Source organism: Bidens hawaiensis, unplaced genomic scaffold, assembly GCF_021521415.1.
Source record: "Bidens hawaiensis isolate Kalapana, Puna unplaced genomic scaffold, B.hawaiensis_p1.1 tig00000636_1, whole genome shotgun sequence".
Taxonomy (NCBI): Eukaryota; Viridiplantae; Streptophyta; class Magnoliopsida; order Asterales; family Asteraceae; genus Bidens; species Bidens hawaiensis.
The window spans coordinates 2834063-2860543 of NW_027491038.1; the positions used below are offsets into that span (position 1 = coordinate 2834063).

The 26481-nt window shown below is 35.7% G+C and overlaps 1 protein-coding gene across 1 annotated transcript; it reads right to left on the reverse strand.

Annotated features, from left to right (window-relative positions):
• Window positions 1-16476: 16476 nt before the first annotated feature.
• LOC143529241 (putative pentatricopeptide repeat-containing protein At3g23330) lies at window positions 16477-18174 on the reverse strand. Its single transcript, XM_077025065.1, has one exon. The coding sequence runs from the start codon at window positions 18027-18029 to the stop codon at window positions 16482-16484; it is 1548 nt and encodes a 515-aa protein (XP_076881180.1). The 5' UTR covers window positions 18030-18174; the 3' UTR covers window positions 16477-16481.
• Window positions 18175-26481: the final 8307 nt, after the last annotated feature.

The following is a 26481-nucleotide window of genomic DNA, read 5'->3' on the forward strand; positions in this document are numbered from 1 at the left end:
TTTTTAAAATATATTAGTGGACCTATGAACTAACTCTTTGTTTTGATTTTTTTTTATATATATTAGTGTACTTATGAACTAGCTCTTTTTCTATTATGAGTTTCCAAGGATGTTACAAACATCTTAAGAAAAGTTTCGTGTTGACTCACTGTCGTGACACTTATGTTTTAACAACCCCCGAGTTTTACCTGTATAAGCATCTTAAGAAAAGTTTCGCGTCGACTCGCTGTTGTGACGCTCAGGTTTACCAACCCCTAGTTTTACTGAGCGAATAAACGTTGGTATATATATATATATATTAATTTGATAAATTTATTTTTTGAGTTTAATTCGGGTACCATAATGGACGTAACCAACACCCAAGTTTCTTTTTTTGTTCGTTGCGAGTTTTGTTGCTAAGTTTATATTTTTGTTTAGTTTCACTGCCATAAACCAGTATTGATAAAATTCGTGTCGGTGCACCATCGGAACGCATGCTTTTTTATTAGCCCCTTTATAACCAGCCATAAGATAAAAATCGGTGGGCTGTGCCACAAAAATGTTTAAGCTACCTTTTGTTTCTCATATATATGAAATGTGCATGGAACAAAAAGTCAATGGTACGTGTACCTTGGTAAGTTGGCTCCCGAAGCTTCCTAAAAGTTTTATTCTTATTTCTTGGTTTTTCCTGCTCATGCTCGATCATTGTTAATAGCTCTATTTTTTTGGGTTTTTTTTTGCTCATGCTTGATCCTTACTAATAACTCTATATTTTATTTTATTTTATTTTTACTAAACAAGAGCTTTTTCACTCCTCTAGACATCAAAGTTAATTGATTTTTTGGAATATTTCATTTGAATTATTTTTGTATAAAATATTTTTCTTTTGTTTTTTTTATTAGAAAAATGTGAATTATTTTATGAATTTATTTCTTTTACTTTAGTTCCTGATGTCAACAAAATTTGCGTCGACTAGACGTAGGCGTCATAACGCATGGGTTTTATCGAATTTTGTTCCTTATGTTTTGTTTTAAATATGTTCATTTTATGTTTTGAGTTTAGTTCTGGTATCATGACATACCTAATCAATACCGACGAATTCTCATCGACCCGCCTCAACGCTTGGGTTTTACCAGATTTTGTTTTAATTATGCTTTTTTATTTTGTTATCCTTTTGTAATATATATATATATATATATATATATATATATGGGCTTAAATGCTGATATCGTAATGAACATAACCAATATTGACTGAATCTGTATCGATTTGATCATAAGTTGTACAAAATAGATTTTGAATTCAATTCAGATAGAAAATAATTTTTATGTGTCAATACTATTTTGACTTTTCTAGACTTATTTTTGAATTTAGTGTGGGGGCCCATAACGAGTTTAACTGATACTGACCAAATTCGTGGCAATGCATTGCCGCAATGCGACGGTTGTCACATAGTTTGATTAAAATAATTTAGATTTTAATTTAAGCCTCCATATTTATAACTTTTATCATCCTTTGCTAAACAGTATCACCCTTCAAGTCTATTGTGACTTTGTTATTTTCCAAACTCGAAACTCGACCCGTTCAAATTTTCAAAACCTTAAAAAAGTCAATGTCTATACAAGTTATTATCAGGGTCAAGTTATTTTATAAATTGAGACAAAAATGAGAAGGATGGGAATAAATTCTAGCCAACCCTCAAAAAATACAATGAAAAATTAATTAAAAAAATCATAACTCAAAATTTAATAAAAAAAATAAAATATGTAAAAACGCAAAAATATTTCCATCGTCTCCCTCATTCTAAAAGAAAACAAAAAAACTTGAAAAAGACACAATGTTGAGGAAAAACATCATTGTGTCTTTTTATTCATCATTGTGTTTTGTGTTTATTTTCGTCGTTAATTGTGTCTTTTTTTTTCTTGCCTTGTGTCTTTTTTTATATTGTGTTATATTATTCAACATTGTGTTAAATTTTGTGACATATTGTGTCTTTTTTTATTTATCATTGTGTTGTTTGTTCATTTTCGGCATTATGTCTTTTTGTAAATTTTTTTTTCTAACGGGAATAACGTGGGAATAATTTGGTTTTCTAAATTTTTTTATTTTTTATTTATATTTTGAGTTATGAATTTTTTTGTTAAATATTTTTTTGTGTGGCCACAAATCCTTCTCACACTTCTCATTTTTATCTTCCTTTGTATTTTAATTATACCATTTCTTATTAAAACTATTATAGAAAGTAATTGATTATACAAATAAGGCAGCTAATTAAGGGTTGCACAAAACGATCAAATTACTTCAAAGTGTGATTATCATTAAGTTAAGGCACTTAACAAGGCAACAAAAGTGTTTTCTGATCATGGTGTTGCTTCTATATCGTCCGGTTTGAATAAGTCAAATCAAACAGAAGAAGTGTTTAAGACTGTCATGTTTTTAGCTATTGGGGATTGAACGAAGTACTGAACCACCTTTGGCAGGGGAAAAATAGTCTTTTTATTCTGCAATTGAGGTATCTTCGGCCCATTTACTCGACATGTTTTAAAGATACGGCCCATAGATATGGAATAGAGAGGTTACGACCAAGATAGAGATATACGAGCAAAATTGTCTTTTGACATGATATTTGCCTTTGAAGGATTTTATGAAGGTAAAAGTTAAACTACATAGGACGACAAAAATAAGAAGTTTAAAAAAGATTTGAGAAAAAAAACGCTTAAAAATTCAAAAAAAAAAATTAATTCAAAATATAAATAAAAAATGAAAAAAGATTAAAAAGTTTCCCACGTCTTTCTGGTTCAAAAAAAATAATAATCCCAAAAAAGGCACAATGTCAAGAAAAAAAAACACAATGACGAAATAAACAAAAAATAGAATGAAAAATAAAAAAGACCCATATCGCAAAATATAACACAATGTCGAGCAAAATGTAACACAATGTTGAGAAGTATAACACAATATCAAGAAAAAAAATACACAGTATCAAGTATAAAAGACACAACCAATGACGACAATAAACAAAAAAACACAATGATAAATAAGAAGACACGACGATATTTTTTTCATCAACATTATTATTTTTTTATTTTTAGAACGAGAAAGATGGGGGAAACATTTTTGTTTTTTTTGTTTTTTTTTTACTTTTTTTTTAGTTATGTTTTTTTAGGGTTCTTTTTTATTTTATTTTGATACAAAGCATTTTTATCTTTCTCATTTTTATCCCCATTTGTTGAATAACTTGACCTAAAAAATAGAGAGTATATATATTCAACACGATTACATGACCATTAAATATTATATTTATACACCTACTAAATTTTAAGTGTTGGGTGAATAGAACTTCTCATGTTTTTAATTAAATCGAATCAAATCACCTATTTAGATTAAATAAAATAAATTATTAATGTCAAATGTCATATCATTTTTTTCTAGTATATTCTTAGAATCTTAGAACATCTATTACACAAATAAACAATAGATACAAGATTTATAGCATTTAAACACGGATCGAAACAACAACTCTGCATCAAGCACATTTAACATGAATTCGGCTCGAAAAGTTAAGCTAACTAAAATATTGCAAGTCTTACACAAATCCCAGCAAAACCTAACTGTAAATCTATAAGCAGGAAACCTAAACTCATGCTCTTGAACTTTACACTGAACAACTTCACGAAGTCAATCACGAACATGATCGTACCTACGGTTTTTAGAATATTCTAGTGTAGCTAAATAATCGAACATGAAGACTAAGGTTCAAATCGATGAGGTCGTGAAGCTTGGAGTTTTCTTCAACCGTCCAACAGAAGGACATCACGAAATGAAGAATAAGAAGAAATGACCTAGGTGCCTCTACCTGCTCCACAAAATCCATGCCCAATTTGCCATGAACCGACTTCCGGAAGAAGAGACAGGATTACTATATGCAGCGCATCATGTAATCTACTAATCAAATCTACATTGATTTCATCAAGGTTAGGAGATTAGGCTTTTTGATAAGATCATTATATGAGCATAAATACATGGTAAAAGCAATAAGATACAATAGACTTACAATCCTCTTTCTCGACAAAGTGCAAATCATCAAACTTTGTGATGGTAGCCAAATATCCGACTTTCTTATCACCCTGTAGGTAATACAATTGAAGTTATAAACAATAGTAATCATGATCAAACATTAAAGAAAAAATGCATTTCAATGTGGATTCAATACCACAGACGAACATAACTTACAATTGACAATGATGATTCACTGCAAGTAATGCTCCGCCTCCGAGAGAACAATGAACTTTTAACCAAAACAAATATCCTTTGATAAGTTGGACCTTCATTGATCTTTCTCTAATTCTCGAAGATCCAAGTACTTCAATTAATATTTTTTAATACGAGGATTTGTATTTTCTATTTTTCTCGACTGTTGTTTCTGTCTCAATGTGTTAATTTTACGCTCAGTTCATTTACATCTTCAGGCACCCGTTTTCATGTTTTATACCCAAAGCAATCCGTTTATAATGCATGCCACATAGACCCTTCATCATCTAATGACTTGTCACGAGCAATCAAAGAGTGCCACGTTGCAACTCGTGCAATCATAGAGTGCCATGTTGCACCTTTTTACTCATGATGACATGTTCAATTTATCAAAGAAAAGATTGAATTTTTCATTTAGGATTTTATTAACCAAGGGCCCTAACTAAATCTTCGTACATAAATTTATTACAATCACTTGATGGCTTGTCATAGGAAATCAAATAGTGACACGTTGCAACTCATGCAATCATAAAGTAGCACATTGCACCTTTCACTCAAAATAACACGTTCAGTTCATCAAAGGAAAGCCAAGATTTTCCACATCAGATTTTACGAGCCTATGGTCTTAACTAAATCTTCGTATATAAATTTATTGCAACTAATTGATGACTTGTCACGACCAATGAAAGAGAGACACGTTGCAACTCGCTCAATCATAGAGTTGCACGTTTACCTATTACATATACCATTTAAAAACCAAAAGATATTCACTATTAATGAGATATACAACTTGTTTAGTTTGGTAAGCAAGTTCTTAAAGCATGTTAGTTATTACATTTTCTATTTATTAAAAGCCATTTCTCAAACTTTTAACCCTTTTTTAAATGTGAGACTATAGTTTATTATTATTATTATTATTATTATTATTATTATTATTATTATTTGCAATTTCTTCTATTGCATTTTTTACATTTTTTAAATACTACATCTCTCTACTCTTAACTTTTGTTAATAAATATTTTTATGACGGTACTGCAACAAACCGAATCGATTACGCCCGAGTTTATATCACAGAGCCGTTAAAGTTCATTTGAGAATCAAGTTCGAGCCGCTGTAACGCGCGAGACATTTGACTTGTTATAATTAAAGTTGATTTTTAAACGTAGACAACTTTAGTTAATCATGTGTAAGGCCCCGGTCCCGGTGCCCTACTTTGGCGTTGGATTTACTCATAAACACAGTTCTAAATATCAGAGTGAATTAAACTTCCACGAAATAATAATAAAAGTCAACCATTCATTACAAACATCCATAACTTGTCCCTTTTTTAAACATAACATAAAATGTAGTATCAAACATCTTGACAAATCTTCAGATGCCAGCCTATTCAATCATGCCATGTGTCTCAGTCTATTTACCTGCGTGCATACTAAAAGTCAGTTACATTGAGTGAGTTCTAGTTTATCAAGCAACATACAATACATTCACATACATACATATATACATATCCGAGTATACATATTACATACTTTCTTTCTTTCTTTCATATTCTCATATATTCATTCATACATTCTTTCATACCATCACACTTATACTTTCATAATACATACATAACTATCTTTACCATCTCAGATATTAGTAGGGTCTCGTCCCTTTCTTCTTTATCTCAGATATTATTAGGATCTGGTCCCTTTCTTCTCTATCTTAGATATTATTAGGGTCTGATCCCTTCTATCTAAGATATTATTAGGGTCTGGTCCCGTCTTTCCATACAACCATACATACACTTCTTTACAAATACACTCTATTATATACATTCAGACACATTCTTAATCATTCATATATCATTCATGCATCTTATGTAAAACTGACCTGGCGATACGTGCAATATCCGAAGATCGTTCACGTACCAACAAGCATAATTTCATAACCTCAATCATTATCACATAAATCATATAAGACATACACTTACCACTTAGGGTAAGTGTATTAACTAATCACATCGAGTATATACACAGCCCCGTAAACATACCAATGAAATGGTGCTAGAAACTTACCTGAACTCGGTTCCTCTCAGAGTTAATGGTAACTCATTTCTTTAACTGGGCATGGCTAACTGCATAACAATTACACGTATCAATTAACTAACACTACCCATATTGTATTTCGGGCCATCAAGAAGGCACAAGTGCGGAAGATGGAGGTAGTAGAAATGAGAATGCTACGATGGATGTGTGGGCACACAAGGTTAGACCGAATAAGAAATGTTGTGTTTCGGGAGAGATTAGGGGTAGCGAACATATCAGACAAGATAAGAGAATGGAGATTGAGATGGTTTGGACATGTGAAGAGAAGACATTCGACGAACCCTGTTAGATCCGTAGAAAATATGACTATAGAGGGGAGGAGGGGTAGAGGACGACCTAAATTGACTTGGGATGAAGGGATTAGGCGGGATTTGATAGACCTAAACCTCTCCGAGGACATGGTTGGAGATAAGAATTCTTGGAGAAGTAGGATTAAAGTTAAAGATTTTTAGGGAGAAAAGAGACCTTAAGGCTTCTATTTACCTTATTCTGGTCACACACCATATAGTATTATTATTATTATTATTGTTTTTAGTATTACTATTATTGTTGTTATTATTGTTACTATTATTATTATTATTATTATTATTATTATTTCATTCACTTTATATTGTCTCATACATATGTATTACAGAGCTGAGGGTCTCTCTGAAAGCCACCTCTTTATCCCGTTGGATAGAGGTACGGTGTGCCTACATCCCACCCTCCCCAGACCCTACTTATAGCTTGGCTGTTTGTGGGACTTAACTGGGTATGATTGATTGATTGATACCCATATTGTATTTCTAGTTACTAATAAACAGGTCAAATTGGTTTATCGATCTCACGATGTCAAAACCGTCGTTTACAAAAATTGACAATTTAAGTAAACATGTCATAAAGTAAATAAACGAACATAAATGAACAAACGAACCATGTGTTCATGTTTGTTCGTTTAATTAAATGAACAAAAATTTTTGTTCATGTTTGTCCGTTTATTAAATAAACGAACATAAGCGAACTTCCCACTGAACGGTTCACGAACATTTCATTGAACATTCGGTTCGATTATGGTCCAAGCCATTAACTATGTTGAACTGCATTTGAAACTATGTTGAACTGCATTCGAAACAAAGTTTTGTTTAAGACCAAGGTAGAATAGTTGTAATACACTGCTTTAGACTATTCTTTATAGTTGGTTAAAAACTCAAAGATGGTAAAAAAGGACAAACCTATTAAAATTAACGAAAAAGTCAAAGCTGGTCTTAAATATCAAAACTGTTGGAATTTACTAAAAAGTCATATGGTCTTAAGGGACAAAATTCTTAAAATTGACCAAAATGTCAAAGTTGGTCAAAAAGTCAAAACCTGCTAAAAGCAGCCTCTCAATAGATCCTAATTTATGGTATAATTTTACAAAGAGAAATCTGCAATTTGCCTCCATGGGTGATATCGGCGGGATATGGAATAACCACTGAAAACGAATTTGTGCATTATGTAAATATGTTTGTTATAATGGTCAGAATGCTCCCTGCAGTGTTAATAATTGTTAAATGACCATTATACCCTTCATTTTCATCTTCATCATCAACATTCAAACACATCAAGACACAAACTCGGAAAATCAAGAACACAAACTCAGAAAATCAAGAACATCAAGAACTCTAACACAAACACAAACCTAGAAAATCAAGAACATCAAGAACCCTAACACAAACACAAACCCAGAAAATCAAGAACATCAACATCATCTCCGTCTAAGAACCCTAACCCATAAATCTTATACATACACATAAATTAACATCATCATTCAAACACAAACTCATATATTCATCATTCATCTTCATCTTCACCCGCAACCCATCACCGCCGCCGTCACCACCATTCCGTCTCCACACCACCACCACCGTAGCCGAAAAATCATGAACTTGTTGCTAGAAATCAACATACCCACTACTCATATCTTCATCTTCATCACCACCACCCATCTTCTTCACCCGTAACCCGTCACCTCCGCCGTGTCGTCGTAGCTTCTAATTTGTCCCCGTCGCCATCGTTGTAGCTTCTAATCCCTTAGATCTATGTTTTTTTTTTAATTCTTGTATAAAACTCATGTGTGATACGGATTCGTATAAGCGGAAAACCAAATACCTAGGCAGGACCCTAGCGGCGATGACGCTTGGCCAACCAAGTCGTCTTCGACGGACGTTAAATTCCGGCCAACCGAAAAATAACTAGAGAGAAACTCTCAATAAGATTTTTCTTTTATTATTTTCTTTTTCATCCAACCAAAGAGATTACAATGCCTTTTAAATGGGAAAACAACCAACAATATTTAAGGAAACAAATAAATCACAATCTCCACAAAAATATAAAAGATACTGAAGGAAATAAACTCTCTTTATTTGGTTGGAGTGAATCGCAAGTTTGGGCCGGTCCTAGCCACTTTGGACGCCTGTTAGTTGCAAGCCTGGCGGGTCTTCTTCTGGTAGGATTGGATCCGTATCATCCTCCCCCTCTAAAAAACGGCTCGTCCCCGAGTCATCTTCAAACTCATCGTCAGCAGTGTAAGGTGCTAGATCAGCGACATTAAAAGTAGCGGACACTCCATAATGTCCCGGCAAGTCAATCTGATACGCATTATCATTAATCCGCTTGAGCACACGAAATGGGCCATCCGCCCGTGGTTGTAACTTCCCAAAACGGCCCTGCGGAAAACGTTCACGTCGTAAAAAGATCCACACAAGGTCACCCTTCTGAAACACAACACGTTTGCGATGCTTGTTTGCGCGGGCTTGATATTGCAAGTTGTGTTTTGTAATCTGATCACGAACCTGCTCATGTAGTAATTTAATTTGAGCAGCTTGTTCATCGCCATCGGCACTAAATGAATCAAGACCAGGCAAGGGAGCAAGGTCTAGAGGAGTGAATGGATTGCGGCCATAGACAACTAAGAAAGGACTGCGCCCGGTAGAACTATGAGTTGAGCGATTGTATGCAAATTCTGCTTGTGGAAGAACAATGTCCCATTGCTTTATATTGCTTCCAACCAAAGAACGTAACAGATTACCCAAACTTCGGTTTGTGACTTCAGTTTGGCCATCCGTTTGAGGGTGATGAGATGTGCTAAACTGAAGTTTCGCCCCTAAACGCTTCCAAAGTGTCCTCCAGAAATGACTAACGAACTTTACATCCCGGTCCGAGGTGATTGTTTTCGGAACCCCATGTAACCGAACGATCTCAGAAAAGTATAAGCGAGCGACTTGTGAAGCATCATAAGTTTTAGAACACGGAATGAAGTGTGCCATCTTGGAAAAACGGTCGACAACAACCATGATAGAATCTTTTTTTCGTCGTGCAAGTGGTAATCCGAGAACAAAATCGATACTTACATCCTCCCAAGGAGCCGACGGCGTAGGAAGAGGAGTGTAAAGGCCCTGATTAGTGTTATGTGTCTTTGCTATATGGCACACACGACACCGATGAAGAATTTTCACCACATCGCGCACTAGTTTAGGCCAAAAAAAATCTTTCCCCCACAAGTGAAAGCGTTTTCTCACGTCCAAAATGTCCTGCTAGAGCGCCTTTATGACATTCGAGAATAATGGCATCACGAAAGGATGAGAGTGGGACGCATAAACGGTACCCTTTAAAGAGTAATCCATCCCGTCGAACATAATCACGAAAAGGAGCTGAAACACACTTTTCCCATACCTCTTTAAAATCTGGATCATCGCCATATAAGTGCTTCAGAGGATCGAAACCTGCCACTTGTGCAGTAGTAGTAACCATGAGACTAGGGCGACGACTTAAAGCATCGGCCACCGTGTTGTCTGTCCCCGCTTTATGCCTAATGACGAACGTAAAATCTTGTAAAGTTTCTACCCATTTGGCGTGACGCGGATTCAACTTGGCCTGCCCCTGAATAAATTTTAAAGCCTGATGATCTGAGTATAGAATGAATTCATTAGGCAACAAATAATGTCTCCAATAATCCAAGCTCCGAACAATGGCATAGAATTCCTTGTCGTAAGTACTATATCGACGTCGCGTCTCATTGAACTTTTCACTAAAAAAAGCGATAGGGCGATTCAACTGGCTCAGAACTCCACCAATTCCAAGCCCGGAAGCGTCACATTCAACCTGAAAAACATGATTAAAGTTAGGCAAAGCAAGAACGGGCGCTTCGGTTACGGCTTTTTTTAACTTGTCGAATGCGGTCTGAGAAGCGGGGGACCAAACAAACTTGCTACTTTTCAAACAGTCTGTCATAGGAGCCACGATGGTACTGAAATCCCTTATGAAACGGCGATAAAAAGAGGCGAGTCCGTGAAAACTTCGCACATCATGTAATGAAGTAGGGGTCGGCCATGTGGTAATTGCATCAATCTTGTTGTTGTCCATGCGAATACCCGTACCCGAGACTAAGTAGCCCAAAAAAATTACTTCGTGTTGAAGAAAATGACACTTGTTTTCATTGGCATATAACTTTTGTTCTCGTAGAATGCTAAAAACCTCCTTCAGGTGGTGAAGATGATCGTCCAAACTGTTGCTAAAAACCAAAATATCATCAAAATATACCACCATAAAACGACCAATGAATGCCTTAAAAATATGATTCATTAAACGCATGAATGTACTAGGCGCGTTTGACAAACCAAAAGGCATAACCATCCACTCATATAACCCATCACGAGTCTTAAAAGCCGTTTTCCACTCGTCACCCGGTCGCAGACGAATCTGATGGTACCCACTACGTAGATCAATCTTAGAAAAAATCTGTGCCCCATGCAACTGGTCAAGAAGATCATCAAAGCGTGGAATTGGAAAACGGTACTTAATAGTGATTTTATTTACCGCTCTACTATCGATGCACATGCGGAAAGTACCGTTTGGTTTTGGGACGAGCAAAGCGGGTACGGCACAAAGGCTCATGCTTTCCCGGATAAGACCCTTTTCAAGTAGCTCGGTCACTTGTCGATGGAGTTCAGCAAATTCCTTTGGATTCATTCGATACGCGGGTTTATTAGGAATACTAGCACCGGGTACAAAATCAATGCAATGTTGAATTTCAAGTACCAATGGAAGGCCTGCAGGGATGTCAGATGGAAAGATATCAGAAAATTCACGAAGCAATGGCAAAACTGCAGATGGTATGTCCCCCGCAGGTTCGTTCTCCTCGAGCACAACTAAACCAAAAACAGGTGGGGCGGATGGTAGCTTAGCAAGACCTGCAAAATCAGCCTTGGTCAATGTGGCAGTAGTGGTCGGGTCATCTCGTGGATTAAGAGGGGCCAATGTAATGTTTAAACCATCTTTTTTGAAAGAATAAGTGTTGCGGAAACCGTCGTGTTTAACACGTCGATCATAAAGCCACGGCCGTCCTAATAACAAATGACAAGCATCCATCGGAATTACCTCGCACCATATTTCATCGGCATATTTGTTACCGATGGAAAATTGGACGAGACATTTATGATTAACTTTCACCAAATTCCCTTTTCGCAACCACGTTAACTGGTATGGTTATGGATGATCATGCATTGGCAACCCGAGTTTCTCAACCATGGTAGTAGCCACCATGTTTTCACAAGACCCACCATCAACAATTACAGTACAAACTTTCCCTTTTGCTGTGCAATTTGTGCGAAAAATGTTGTGACGTAGCCACTTTGTGTCATCCTCATTATCCGCGACGGTCGTGTTTAAGAGCCTGCGAGATACCAAAAGTTCACCCCTATCCGGGTAAAGTATTTCGGACCCTTCCTCTCCATCCGTGTCATAATGTGGTTCCGTGTCATCCACAAAAGCGACTAGTTGTTTGTTGGGGCAGTCACGCTTTAAGTGACCAAATCCTTGACATTTGAAACAGCGAAGAGACCCTGAACTCCCCGGTTGCAAAGTGGCAGGTGGTGTTGGGTCTGGTTTTACTGGTCCGGGTCGTGATGTGGGTGTGGGTGTGGGTTTTGGGTTTGTAGCAGGTTGTTTAAGAAAAGATTTGCTCTTATGAACGAGTTGTTTTTCAACCCGTAAGGCCAACTTACACACGTCATGAAAGGAATAATATTGCTGTAGGGAAACTACATCTCCAATTTCCGGTTTGAGAATACCCAAAAAACGAGCTATAACCTGTTCTTCGTCTTCTTCTGCCCCGCAACGCATACGCAAACGTTCAAACTCCCCAATAAGTTCTTCGACCGTTAAAGAGCCCTGTTTCAGATTCTGGTAATCAAGATAGGAGTCTTGTTTGTAAGTAACTGGAAGGAACTTTGCTTTTAATAACTTTTTCATCTTGTCCCACGATTCAACCCTATGTTTCCCTGCCCGATAACGTGTCTTGTTTACATGTTCCCACCATAAGGAGGCTGATTTCTTAAGTTTCAGGGCAACGAACTTTACCTTTAGGCGATCTGGAACATCTCGAATATCAAATACACGTTCAACTGTTTGCAACCAATCTAAAAATTCATCGGGTTGTAGACGACCCTCAAACTCTGGTAGGTCGGTACGGAGACCCAACGAACGTAATGGATCAGTTTGTTGTGGGATAGGTGGTGGTGGAGGGTGGTTACGGCGGTGACGGTTAGGTGGTGTGGGCGGTGGCTGGTCATAAAAAAAATTTTCAGTTTCGGTGTCATCGGATTCATCAAGAACCGATCCAGTGGGTGTTTCTTCATACTGTCTTTCATACCTGTTGAAAGGATTGATCTCTAATTCCCGAATCCGTTGTTGAAGCCTTTCAATTTCAATGTCGCGTGGGTCGCGGCCCTCTTCACCGTTGCCTCTGGCGGCGGTTCGACGGTGTGGCTGGCGGCGATTTCCTCCTTGTGCAGACATCTCCAAAATCCTGAGCTCTGAATACCACTTGATACGGATTCGTATAAGCGGAAAACCAAATACCTAGGCAGAACCCTAGCGGCGATGACGCTTGGCCAACCAAGTCGTCTTCGACGGACGTTAAATTCCGGCCAACCGAAAAATAACTAGAGAGAAACTCTCAATAAGAATTTTCTTTTATTATTTTCTTTTTCATCCAACCAAAGAGATTACAATGCCTTTTAAATGGGAAAACAACCAACAATATTTAAGGAAACAAATAAATCACAATCTCCACAAAAATATAAAAGATACTGAAGGAAATAAACTCTCTTTATTTGGTTGGAGTGAATCGCAAGTTTGGGCCGGTCCTAGCCACTTTGGACGCCTGTTAGTTGCAAGCCTGGCGGGTCTTCTTCTGGTAGGATTGGATCCGTATCAATGTGGTTAGGGGTTTGAATTTGGATGAGGATGATAAATATGTTGGTTGATGTTTGTTCGTGTTTGGGTTTGGTGGTGGAGTTCATTTTCCAGTGGGCGGCGGCGGCGGTGACGACGGAGGGTTTGGAGGTTATGAGATGATGATGATGATAATATGGAGTTCCTGTAGTTGACACAAACGGTCAACTACAAGTCAACTAACGGTCAACAAATAACAAGGGCTCAATAAGTGCAACCAGGGGCTCATGTAACCAATATAACAAACATATTGTTACATAATACGCAAATTCTTTTTCAATGATCAATCCATCTCCCGTCGATATTACCCATGGAGGCAAATTGGAATTTTCTCTTTTACAAATAATACCTAAATTGTCCCTTGTGTTTGAGTTTCATAATTTTGCTTCTATAGCATAAAAAAAGTATTCGTTAGCAGGTCAAAACAAGTTGGTTTTAGTTACCATAATATGTACTCTTTGATTACTAATGGTAAAACGATTGCTTTGTTGGTAAAGAGAAAAAAAACCATAGTTCAACCAAAGTTTGCTTTCTTGATCAGTTTTGACCATAGAAGTCAAGCTCCACCAAAAGGTCACTTTAACCCTAAAAAAGTCAGATTTTCCTGGTCAAAGCAATTCCATTATACAGACATTGATTAACTGAGTTTTGACGTTAATTAATTCGCCAGAAGTTCACTAATGCCCAAATTTCCTCATAAGTTGGTGATGTCAACATGAATCATTTAATGCTTAGACTGTTAAAATCATTATCATTACTGAACCAGGTTAGACTATCATGCTTCCTATTTATTTTGAGCTTCAACAATTTACTCAAACCGGTTCTCACAAACAAACATTTCACATTGTCTAAAATACTCTTAATGATACAGACTTTCCTTTGACCAAAGAAAGTCAGAGCTGGTAAAAAGGTCAACCCCAGCTAAAAACAGTCTTTCTCAACAGATCCTAATTTTGTTTCCGTGATCATTAAAAAAAATAGTTAAAAGGTCAAAGCATGTCAATTTTAGTTACCGGCATGTAAGAATATATTAGTTAACAGTTCAATCTAACAAAACTGGAATTACCATATATGCCCCTGTTAACATTTAAAACTACATATAAACAGTTTCAAACCAATAAATAGGCAAATTAACTTGAAAAGAAATGGGTTGATATTAGTTAACTGGTAAAAAAATGTCGGTATAGTTATCGGGTCAATTTGAACATAACTGAAAGTACTAAAATGCCCTGTTAACCATCCAATTTAAAACCAAAACTAAGTGTACTCATTTCTTCAGTTTGATCAAGTCTTATAGAAGAAAACGAGTGAACTTAGATAAGGCAACCCAGCACAAGCATTAGACAATCTTCATATTGCAACCTGAAACACAAACAAACAACTTCCAATAAAGCATACAATCGTTTGGACGTGCAGGAATCTTCTTATAATCCGGCCCTAAACCTCTTATGACCTTTTTAGCTTGAGTAAAACTAGCCGGAAGTTTAGCCTCTGGATTCGTCACTTGTAAAAGTTGTAGGATATCATCAAATTCCACATTACTAAGCCCGTGAAGGGTCTTGTGCCGAAGAAGTTTGACAATGAAATATAGCTTCGAAAAACTTTTACACCCAGGGTACAACTCTTCCTTTCCATCTTCTTAGCTATAGTCAAGTTCTAACCTTGTGAGAAATATGTGATTATAATATAAAAAACCATTAGCAAAAATAATAACTAATAAGAATGAGAAACTCAAGACTTATTCACAGTTTCTATCATACGTTGAGAGCACATATTAACAGTGTAAAAGAACAACTTAAACTAATGAAGAAATAGTATCAAAGAATGCATGACAAGAAGTCTGAAAACAGAACTTGAAAAATAAAACATATGAAATGCCAGAACCTAAGTTGTAAAAAGCCCTTCGGACGCGCACCTTGGCCCTCAGGCGACACTTAGGCGCCTCGCTGCCGTCCAGGCAAGATTCCAGTGAGATGCCGGCCAAATCCTAAAAAATTCAGCAAAAATCTGGGCTAACTGGTCCGAAACATCAAAAAATGGCCTGGAACCAGCCTAAACAAACCTAAAACATGTTTAAACACCCCCTCCCCCCCAAAAAAAAAAAAAAAAAAAAACCAAAAACAAAAAAAAAATCAATTCGTCGTTCAACCCATAAACCTTAGCTTCGAACCCTACAAGTCGTAAAACAGAAAACGAAGAGGGTGGGGAAACATAAGAGTAGAAATTGAGTAGGGAAACAAAAAAACATGTCTGTTTGTGTTTCGAATCGGACTGAAATCAAGCAAGGAATTGATGCTGGTGTTGTGCCTGGTCTTCAGGAAGGAAACGTTGTATCAGGTAAGGGTATTATATTATGGTCCTCTTTATCATTCAGCTCCAAATATAATCTGAGCAATTCAGATGTTTATTCAGCTATCCAGATGAGATTTTAAACACCTTCATGGTCTGACCGGATCAGACTTCAGAGCTGAATGGGGTCATTCAGACCCAAACAAACACCCCCTAAAGCATGTAATTAATAGGCCACCATACACGTGCTAGATAAAAAACATTATTAGACTTCTGAAGAAGCGTTGATCCAAACACTACTTTACTGATTATCAATTTCAGTGCAGTTAAAAATTAATATGATTCATATACGAAAGTAACTAACTAACCACCTAAACACTATGATTTAAGGTAATTAAAATTTAAATGGTGAGATTCAGATAATTATACACTTCAAAAATAATCGAACTTAATTACGTACCTGAATGACCCCATTCAGCTCTGAAGTCAGGTACATCAGTTCGAAATGTAAGCTGATTGTCAGGGAGTTTGAAACGAACTTCGATCCAAGAACTATTTCAATAGTTCTACGTCAGTTGATCCAATGAGTTATCCTTTTATAGCTTATCAGTTCCTGGTTTCTTATTGGATCCAAGATTGACCCGGTTTCTTTTTAACCCCCATTTCTTTCATCAAACCCTTCATCTCAGCAGCCTCTTCCCACCTACAATCAGAGGCAAACGTATTTGACATCAAAACATAGCTCCCAGCTGCAGATGGATCAACTTCACACAACTTCCCACAAACCCATTTTGCCATCTCAACATTATTATGCAAATTACAACATGACAAAAAAGCTTTCCAAACACCACTCAAATGTGAAACTTTATTTTCATATATAAAACCTTTTATCTCACCCAACCGACCCGCTCGGCCCAAAAGATCCACCATACACGTATAATGTTCAACTTCCGGCTCGATCCCATAAACATCTTTCATCAACCCAAAGTAACGGCACCCTTCATCAATTAAACCCGCGTGACTGCACGCGGTTAAAACCGAGATAAAAGTTACTTCATTCGGTTTAATCCCCTCGTTTACCATCGTCTCAAATAAATAAATAGTTTCTGTCCCTTTGCCATGTGACGCGTAACATGATATTATAGTGGTCCACAACACAACGTTTTGAGTCTTGGATTGTTCGAATATTAACCGAGCGGATTGTAACCGGCCGCATTTGGCATACATGTCTATCATTGATGAACTTATAAACGCATCCGGTTCATGCCCGGTTTTTATTATGTATGTGTGTATGAGTTGACCAAGGGTCAAAAGTACAGCATCCGCACAAGCGGAGAGTACACTCGTGAGGGTATATTCGTCAATTTTACCATGCTCGGTTATCATAAATAAGAAAACTTTTAAACCATCTTTTAATCTATTGTTTTGAATGTACCCGTTTACAATCGAGCTTGCAGACACATACTGATTCGAAGTTTTGAAAATGATCATTGCTTTGTGCATTTGACCACATTTGCAGTACATGTCAATAAGCGAATTCTTAATAAACGCATCATGTATTCCAACTCTAAAAATTTGACCATGAATCTCCTTTCCAAGGTAAACGTTAGCCAAACAAGATGCTAACAGCAATGATATAGAGAATGTAACATTCGTAAAAGGCGGCCCCCTTTTCACCATCTGGTAAAGAAGCTGCATTGCGACTCGTTCATGACCATTTTGCAAATGCCCATCAATAATCGTGTTCCAAGTTTCCGTGTTTTTAACCGGTAATCCCCAAAACGCCCCTAATGCTTTCTCCAAATCACCATTCTTTACATATGCACTTAATATTATGTTCCATGATACGGTATCCTTAACACTCATCAACTGGAAAAACTTTGTAGCATAATCAAAGGCCTCACATTTTACAAAAAGATCAAGTATAGAATTCTCCAACGTCGTATCTAAACACGCACCACTTCTTAATATCGAACCGAGAATGGATTTACCAAAACCGAGCTCATTTGCACCTGCACAACACTTTAGAACAGTTGAAAATGTGAAGTGATTAGGAGTAATGTTTTGTTTTAGCATCTGGGTGAATAAGTGTAATGCTTGACGGTATGAACCGAGTCGAGAAAGAGCCGAAATAATAATGGTCCAAGAACGTACATCTCTCAAGGGCATTTCGTCGAACAGGTGGCGGGCAGATGCTAAATCAGTGGATCTTGTGTATAAAGTTAATAGATTGTTTGAGTGATTAATGGAACCTGTCTTGATTGCTGTGGCATGAGTGATTTGTACTGAGAGTTTGAGTTGATTGGTATTCAAATGATGGTGATTTGAATGTGATTGGTGAGATGTTGTTCTGGTGATGATGTTTCTGGGAAAACAAGAGAGTGCACGATATCGAATCTTCATTTCAGGACTTGAATGCTGAGGTTGTTTACATGGATGGAGCTTCTGGTTTCTAAATTACAACTATTTTTTAGTGTTGTAAGAGCATTCTCATCCTAATCATATTCATTATATTACATGAGTGAAACCATTCTCATCCTAATCCTATTTATATTATTACTTGAGTGTAGCTTTTATAATTTATAAACTGATTTAATAAGGTGTTGTAATCGGTGTAGAGTGATTTTTATATATGTTTGAAAAGTGCTTGTAACATCTTATAAATTTTTTTATTATTTTTAGAAAGTGGCTGTGAATGAAATACTACAAGAAAATGATGATATTACAATCCCGGTAAAAAGTTGCATTAGGTCTAAAAAAGTTGCATTAGAACTAATGCAACATTTTATTAAGGGTTGCATTGGATGAAGTTGCGTTAGATTTAACGTAATATTTTTATTAAATAAGGCAACTTTTTCTTAAAGTGTTGCATTTACTACTCAAATACAACCTTTTTAACATGCTAATGCAACTTTTTTTTGTACTTAAAATGTAACTTTTCTAGCACACAAATGCAACATTTGCAATGTCAAAAACAACCTTTGCTTCACTTTAAAACGCCTTCGCACTTCTTTTTGGTAGTGACGAGTATTTATACAATTCCAATAAAGCACGAGTTGAGAAAGCGTAGATAGACGGTACCTTACACCAAGTAGCAATAATGTTGCGCAAATTGGCAAGACACAAATAAATGCTCCACCGACTCCACTTCCTCCTCATAAATCGGACACACCAACGACCCAACCATCACACCCGCTTAGCCAAAACAAATAACACCGGTCTGCCTTTCATTTCCGATATCCATGCTAATATCCCCACCTTTTTAGTACAAAATTGTTCCATTTCACAACATAAGTATTCCCCACATCCACGTTGGTTGCAAAATGTTGTTTTAAGCTCCTAACTGAGAATGTTCCACCATCATCCAATTCTCAAACAAGTTTATCCTCACCCATAGATATGCAGACTTGTTGACAAGTTATTACAATGGCTATATGGTAATATGGCCATTAGGATTTATTCTTAAAAAAGTAATTTTTTTACAACGGCTAGTAAAGCTTCAGAAGATCGGTGTTCGTGTCAGTTCACCATCGGTATGCTAGACATGTCAGTTGTCTCGTATTACATCTATGTTATTATGTGTGCTGAATGGGAAATGTGCTTAAATAGGTCATATAACAATAGAAAAGAAAAAATAAGGAGAATTAAACTTTTTCTAACAACGTTTGTAATTATCCTCAATATTCGAGAGAGCTTTTTTGAGACATGATGTCAACCATGCATATTGACTCACTCAAGAACAACATCAAAGAGGAAACTCACCACTGTAAAAAAAAACCCCTCGAGTTGGTTTCCAATATGACCGCAAGTATCACAAACCTTTAACCATCACTCCCATGCCATTGGACCAGTAGGTCGATGGTAAGTAATAAAACTTGTCGAAAGCTTAGAATGTGGAAAATAAATTTTATCAGACTTAATTGTCATTAATTATTAAATATACTAGCTTTTGAACCGCTATATTACACGGGATTTGACAAATAACCGAAATTCAGGTATTTAATAACACGTAGTTTAGAGATTTTCTTTTGAATTTATGGATGAATTTCCATTTCCATATTATCACACACACTTAAAATGTAACATATTTAAATTTTATATCTTCCTAAGATTGTAAAAATAATGTTTTAAGATGACTAAAATCAAGTATTAGTGCCTAAACATATTAAAAATGTTTTATTTGATCAATAATTCAACACGAATGTAGGTTAAAAATAGTGTTTTACAAAATGTAAGATTATAAATATTGTATTTATTCAACGAAATTTGAATTACACACGTAATTAATTATCCATTATAAACATAATCACCATGTATTATATGATGATAGTTCGTTAATCATTATTTAAATAATTTAATTCACTGTTTGATTTTAAACTTATTATATATATTCAATAGCTTATATGTTTCTTAAAAAAATCATTGTCAAACTTTCTATATCTAATAGTAAAAGTTAGTGTGATTTGAATTGTATTAAATACATTTTTTTCATATGAGTTACAACTAATGGGTCATACTTGTTAAATCAGTGATCCATAAATAGCATGAAATGAGAGTATAAATTAGAAATTTAAAGGGAAATGAAAGTTATGATTGAATATGATTATGATACATCATCCTCATTATTTTTGTTTATATGTAGATAGGTAGATTGTGAGAGACGTTGAAACAAAGAAAAATAAAATGAATAAGACAGTTAATTTAATTATTATTGCAATTAAGATCATAAGGTATTCACATGTTTGTTTTGTTTGGAGCCTCATATCAAGCCCATTAATTTAGCCTAACTCACTACACCAGCCCACGTGAAGTGTAATAAAAAAATAACAAGAGGAAACGCGCAGCCTCTTGGCTGCTGCACGATGATTGGGCTGTTCAGCTGATAATGGAACCTTTTTTTTTTTGCCAATCAAAATTAACAAGGAGAGTTTTCATTTGTCGTTAAATTAAAGTGTAGAAAGATTGACGGATTTTAGTGATGGTGGTAAAGATGGGGTGTTATCTAGCAAAGACTAGGGTTTAAAATAATATAAAAAGAACGATTGAAGGATTTTAGTTCATCAGAAATGAAAATCTAGTCGAAGCATCTATCTATACTAGTAAAGCAAGATGATTTTTTCACATGGCATCAGTCTAGAACATCCACATAGAATGTCATGTAAACAGTTTCCTATTTTATTATATCTTCTTTTAAGGACCCGTTTAGTTATGCTATAACCCATGACTTGGTTTTCATGCTAGAACAATGACCCGATTTCTCCTCAAATACATGCATCTTCAAATGGTAATAAGGCTTTGCAAAATTTAGAAAAATAAATTGTTGTGTGATACAAGTTTCAAACCCAACATCTCATATTTCAAACTAAAGATGTTTACCAACTCCACTTAAATGGTAATTGAGTTGGTTTTCTTGACTTTTAGATCATATATTATATATTGTTAATTCACTTATAATTAATACTAGCAATTAATTAAACATTTAAGACAATATCCAGTGTTGTATTAAAGTTTTTAGAGATTTTTGAATTATAAAATTTTGTTTATCATTATTTATATCTTATGAATCTATAAGATATGTTTGATTATATATATTATTAAATTTAATTATTTTAATCATTTATGAATCATACAGGCTCTATCATAGTTTGTAATTAATAAGTCTTTTACCAAGCATGCAAAAGTTAAAGAGACAACAATATGGATGATAAATACTTTTAAGGTACAATAATGTGGGTAAGTATGTCGATTCCCCGCCTCGCTTCCCATCCTAGGGGGGCGTTAGTGACGCAGATAAGAGAGAAGCAAAGTAATTTTTATCCTTTTAGTTAATGGAAAATAATTTATATGTTTTAAAGATCATATTAGTCACGACTTATTTAGCTTAGCTTCGTTCACCTAAACAAACACATTTCGATTTGGCAATACTCATATCTGAGTTGGCAATTCAATCTCAAAAATCTTATGGACAATTATTTTCTTTGTTACTACCTACTAGACATCGTGCCATCGTGGACACTAACTTCTTAATACAATCCAAAAGCTTATCCACAAATGAATTTTATTATAATAACGAAATTATCTTTAATATAATAATTTCCAATTCCATATTTAAAACGCAATGGACATTGTCTATTTTCAAGATAAGAGATTAAATTACTAAGATCACCCATTATGGGGCGTCCTCAAGGTGGTTTTGTGGACGACTTGGGTGCGAAACACCGTGATGGGGACGCCATCAGATAAAGGATGACGAAGATCCGGGCAAAGCAACGGCCGGCACGGTTGATGAATGAGGGTGGCCCCCCTCTCAGCAGCTCTCTCCATCTCTCTTTCACACACATACAAATATATATATATATATATATATATATATATATATATATATAATAGGGGCGCCCTTGGGGCATTAAACCATAACGGGGCATCTTTGGGGTGAGGCTTCAATGCCCTCGGTGCTTACGTGGCGCTGTTGTGACACTGTGGAGGGGCTTCGAAGCCCCCCACCATAGAGGATGGTCTAAGATAGTGTATAGTGGGATGGCAAATACCCTACTTTCGGAGTGATATGTGGCATGACCCCCCCCCCCCCCTTCTGATAAGAGGTGTGACATATATATGTCGCCGGGTGCCGTTGGAAGAATATTATTATTTTATTAATAGACCAATTACAAGCCTTGGGAGGGGGATTTTTGGGATGTAACACTACTACACCCCTAAAATAAAAAAATGTTCATTTGCTAACTAGGCGTCACATGTCACTTACAACCCCCCCCCCCCCCCCCATCCAAAAAAATAATAAATAAATAAATAATAATTGGTAGCTCTCACTACACATAGCCTAAGAAACGTAGTTGAATGTCCAAAAGTTACTATAAATCTATAATAGTAAACTTTGTTAATTGAATACTTAGAAAATTCCAAAGGTTGATTAGTTAATAATGAAATTATTGAAATTATGCATAGATGATGATATGAATTGATGATTTGTTGATGATAGGAATGATCACATGATTGATAGATTGATTTAAAAAGAACATACATGATTAAACACACATATTAGAACATTCCAAATATGAATAAAGAATATAGTTAAAAAGTGTAACGTAGCTTGTTTGAATATGGATTTTTAAGTAAAACAATGATGATTGCTCATGTATGAAATGACAGGTTTTATTATTGTCATTATTAATAAACTTAAGTTATTAATATAGGAGCTTAAAATTGATTTAAATGTGTTATATGAAATTATGTGATCAAATCTGGAAACAAGGATGAATTATATGTTTTAATGTGTATATTTAGTTCATAGGATAATTGGTGTGGACTAACTTGGTTTATTTTACTTGTCGGTAACTTTGACGTTCGAAAAATCGGCTTTTAAACGTAAACCGACATGACGGTTAGGGACTGTTTTTGAACAGCCCCTAAAGTAGCAAAATAATCATATATAACATAAGTTAATATATGATAAAAGGACAAGATAACAAAACTTAGTACTAAGCGGTTCGTGTCGCGAAAACCGACACGAAAACGTTAAAAGTTTCTATTTTAAGAAAATATTAACGAAAAATAAAAATAACATGTATAACTCCTATAACTTAACTAATATATATGTAACAAGTGTTTTCCAAGACTTAAAAGTTATATTTTATACGAAAAGTCGAACGGTTCGTTTTTAAACGCGAAATCGGCAAAATCCATTAAAGAAATAAAGTAATATTTTCTTAAAACTTTCCAGCAACTGAAACTTTAATATATTTTATTATATTTACTTTATTTATTAATTAATTTAGTTATTTAGACAATAGTTAACAAAACCCGAACTATACGCACTCGTTAACTTGATAGGAATTTACTTACTTATGTGCTTGTATGGACATTAGACTAGGATTAACAAATAAAAGATTTTTACAAACTAAAATTCATACCAAGTTTTATTAACAAAACGTGTACTGATATAGGACACGCAATTTTTGGAACGAAAAGCTTCAACCGTGAGTTTCTCTATCGACCCCTTGTTTTCGAAATATTTTTATTGTGTTTTAGGGGGAAAGCATATTCTGTCTACTGATTTTATTGAAATTTTATAAAGCATTTTATTTTACAAACCATGTAAAAAGTGGGATGAGTCAAATTGGTTAAATAATTGTTAACCGAATTAATAAGGGCACAAAAATATTAGTAGATCTATTGGGGTGACGCCCCCCCCCCACTTTCAATCGCGTTGGGTTAAAAGTGGGAATATTTTGAGTATGGTAGGTATCGAATTATCAATTTTGATAGTCATACACTTGTTGTATTCCTTGCTAGTCTACAACAGTACAATTTGTTTAAAAGATAAAATTTTATGCTTTATTATGAATTTTAAAGATATAATTACCATGTTAAAAGAACGGTAAGAAACGATTACTATCGTTGCTTATGGTAATATATTATAAAAAGAATGGTCGTTGAACCATTGTATTGTGAGAATTTATATGTACTCGTTTACTTCATTTCCCGATAAATTGATATAATATTGTTTACTATGATTTTATTGTCAAGGCATAGATTTTTATGTTGAGGATACGTTATCCTTATGTAGCTTTTGGATCAATTATCCATAGGATATGTTCCAAGTTGCGCAGGATCAAGGATCCTCGTTATTATTTGTTTACTAACGATTGTATTATTTGAGTGGTGTTGTGATTAACAGATATAACGGCTATGAGACTTAGTCCATCTATTTATCTGCAAGTCCATGAGGTTACGCACGTGGTCAACAAACTGCAATGGGTCATGAAGAAGTGGAGAAATAATAGGACTTGTTGTTAGCTTTTATTTTGTATTTAATCGAGCTTATGATAGTTAGAAAAACACAGTACATTTGTTAAATAATACTCAGAGACTATTCTAGCAATATTCACACACACTTAGCAATTTTTGAATTCACTGATCATAATCTCCAACCTTTGTAACACCTTTTTTATTAATAAACTGGTGATAGATGATTTGTCATCACCCGGGGTTTTTGTGCTGGCGATCCGACCAAGATCAGGGGCTTTTCCTCGCAAAAAATCTCTGTGTTTTTGTTTATCTTAGTTACATAATCATTATTGTCATACAAACACTATTTCTCACTTAACAAATTTGGTTACATTATCCTAAAAACCGATTTTTGACCAAAACAATTTGGCGCCCACCGTGGGGCAATTGGTGCTTTAATCCAGAAAATTTCTCATCAATTTTCAACCTTTTCTACTTATACTATTACCAATGGCCTCTCAACAAACCTCTGCTTCAACCACCATGCCTTCATCACTTTCTTTCTCATCAAAAACCTCATTGTCACTGCCTCCTCCACCTGCGAGAGCCCAGAAAACCAATGCTTCTGGAAGCAAGATGCCAACCCTAGTCTTCCAGAGCTCAAAGACCACTGCTGTCACTTCTGTGGTAAATTCTAACAATGATGTTTTCGCTATGTTTTCACAGGTTAAGGCGTATATGGAGCAGCAGAACAGGACCAACCATAAGATCCTACGTGAGATAGAGGATCTCAAGAAGACGAAGAGGCCAGTGGAGGATCAGACTCCCTTGATGCCTAGGATGCTGGATTTCACCACTCCAGGATCTGTGGCTCAACTTTCTCAAGGATCCTCCATCCTTCAACCAGGGTCTATGGGTCAGCAAGCTCAAGGATCCTCGTTCCTTCAACAAGGATTATCCATCCTTCAACCAGGGTCCATGGGTCAGCAAGCTCAAGGATCATCGTTTCTTCAACAAGGATCATCTATCCTTCAACCAGGGTCCATGGGACAGCAAGCTCAAGGATCCTCATTCATTCAACCAGGATCTTCTGGACTATTTCATCAAGGATTCTTCAACTTCCAACCCCAAGGATCCTTCATGCAGAATCAAAGATCCTTAGGACTTCAACATTAGAGTTCGTCGGAGGTCCATGAGGGAGACATCATCCCTATGCAGACCATTGCCTCTGGTGGACCAATTACCTTAGCATATGCTTCTTATCCCGGCTACTCTTCTGTAATGCCAACGTTCAATAACCAAGAGGTAACCCTTATAATCACATATCCTTATACACTAACCTTGGTTCCATGCAGGATACAGGTATCAATAAGGCCATGGCTAAGGAACTCCAGAAACTGAAGTATATGATGTCTAGTGTTCCAGGAGTGGTTCAACCCATTCCTGAAATTCCAGAAGGAAGCCATAAGCTATCGAGGTTTGATCCACCAATATGTGATACTGAAATCCCGAAGCGCTTCCAAACACTCAATATGAACATGTACGATGGCTCAACCAATACAGAAGAACATGTGGCTTAATACAGAGAGAGAATGAAAATCAACCCCATTCCGGAAAGGCTTAAGGAGGCCTGCCTGTGCAAAGGCTTTGGATCCACATTAACTAAATCCGCCCTTAAATGACTGCTAAGTCTTCCTCCCTACTCTGTTATTTCTTTTTCACACTTAGTTAATTTATTTAATAGCCAATTTTCTTGTAGTAGAAAATCGAGAAATTAACTAGTGATTTATATAGATTTATCCAACTTCGTGATGAATCCCTAAGGGATTTTGTTACAAAGTTTGGAAAGAAAGCCCTAGAAATCCCAAATCTTGAC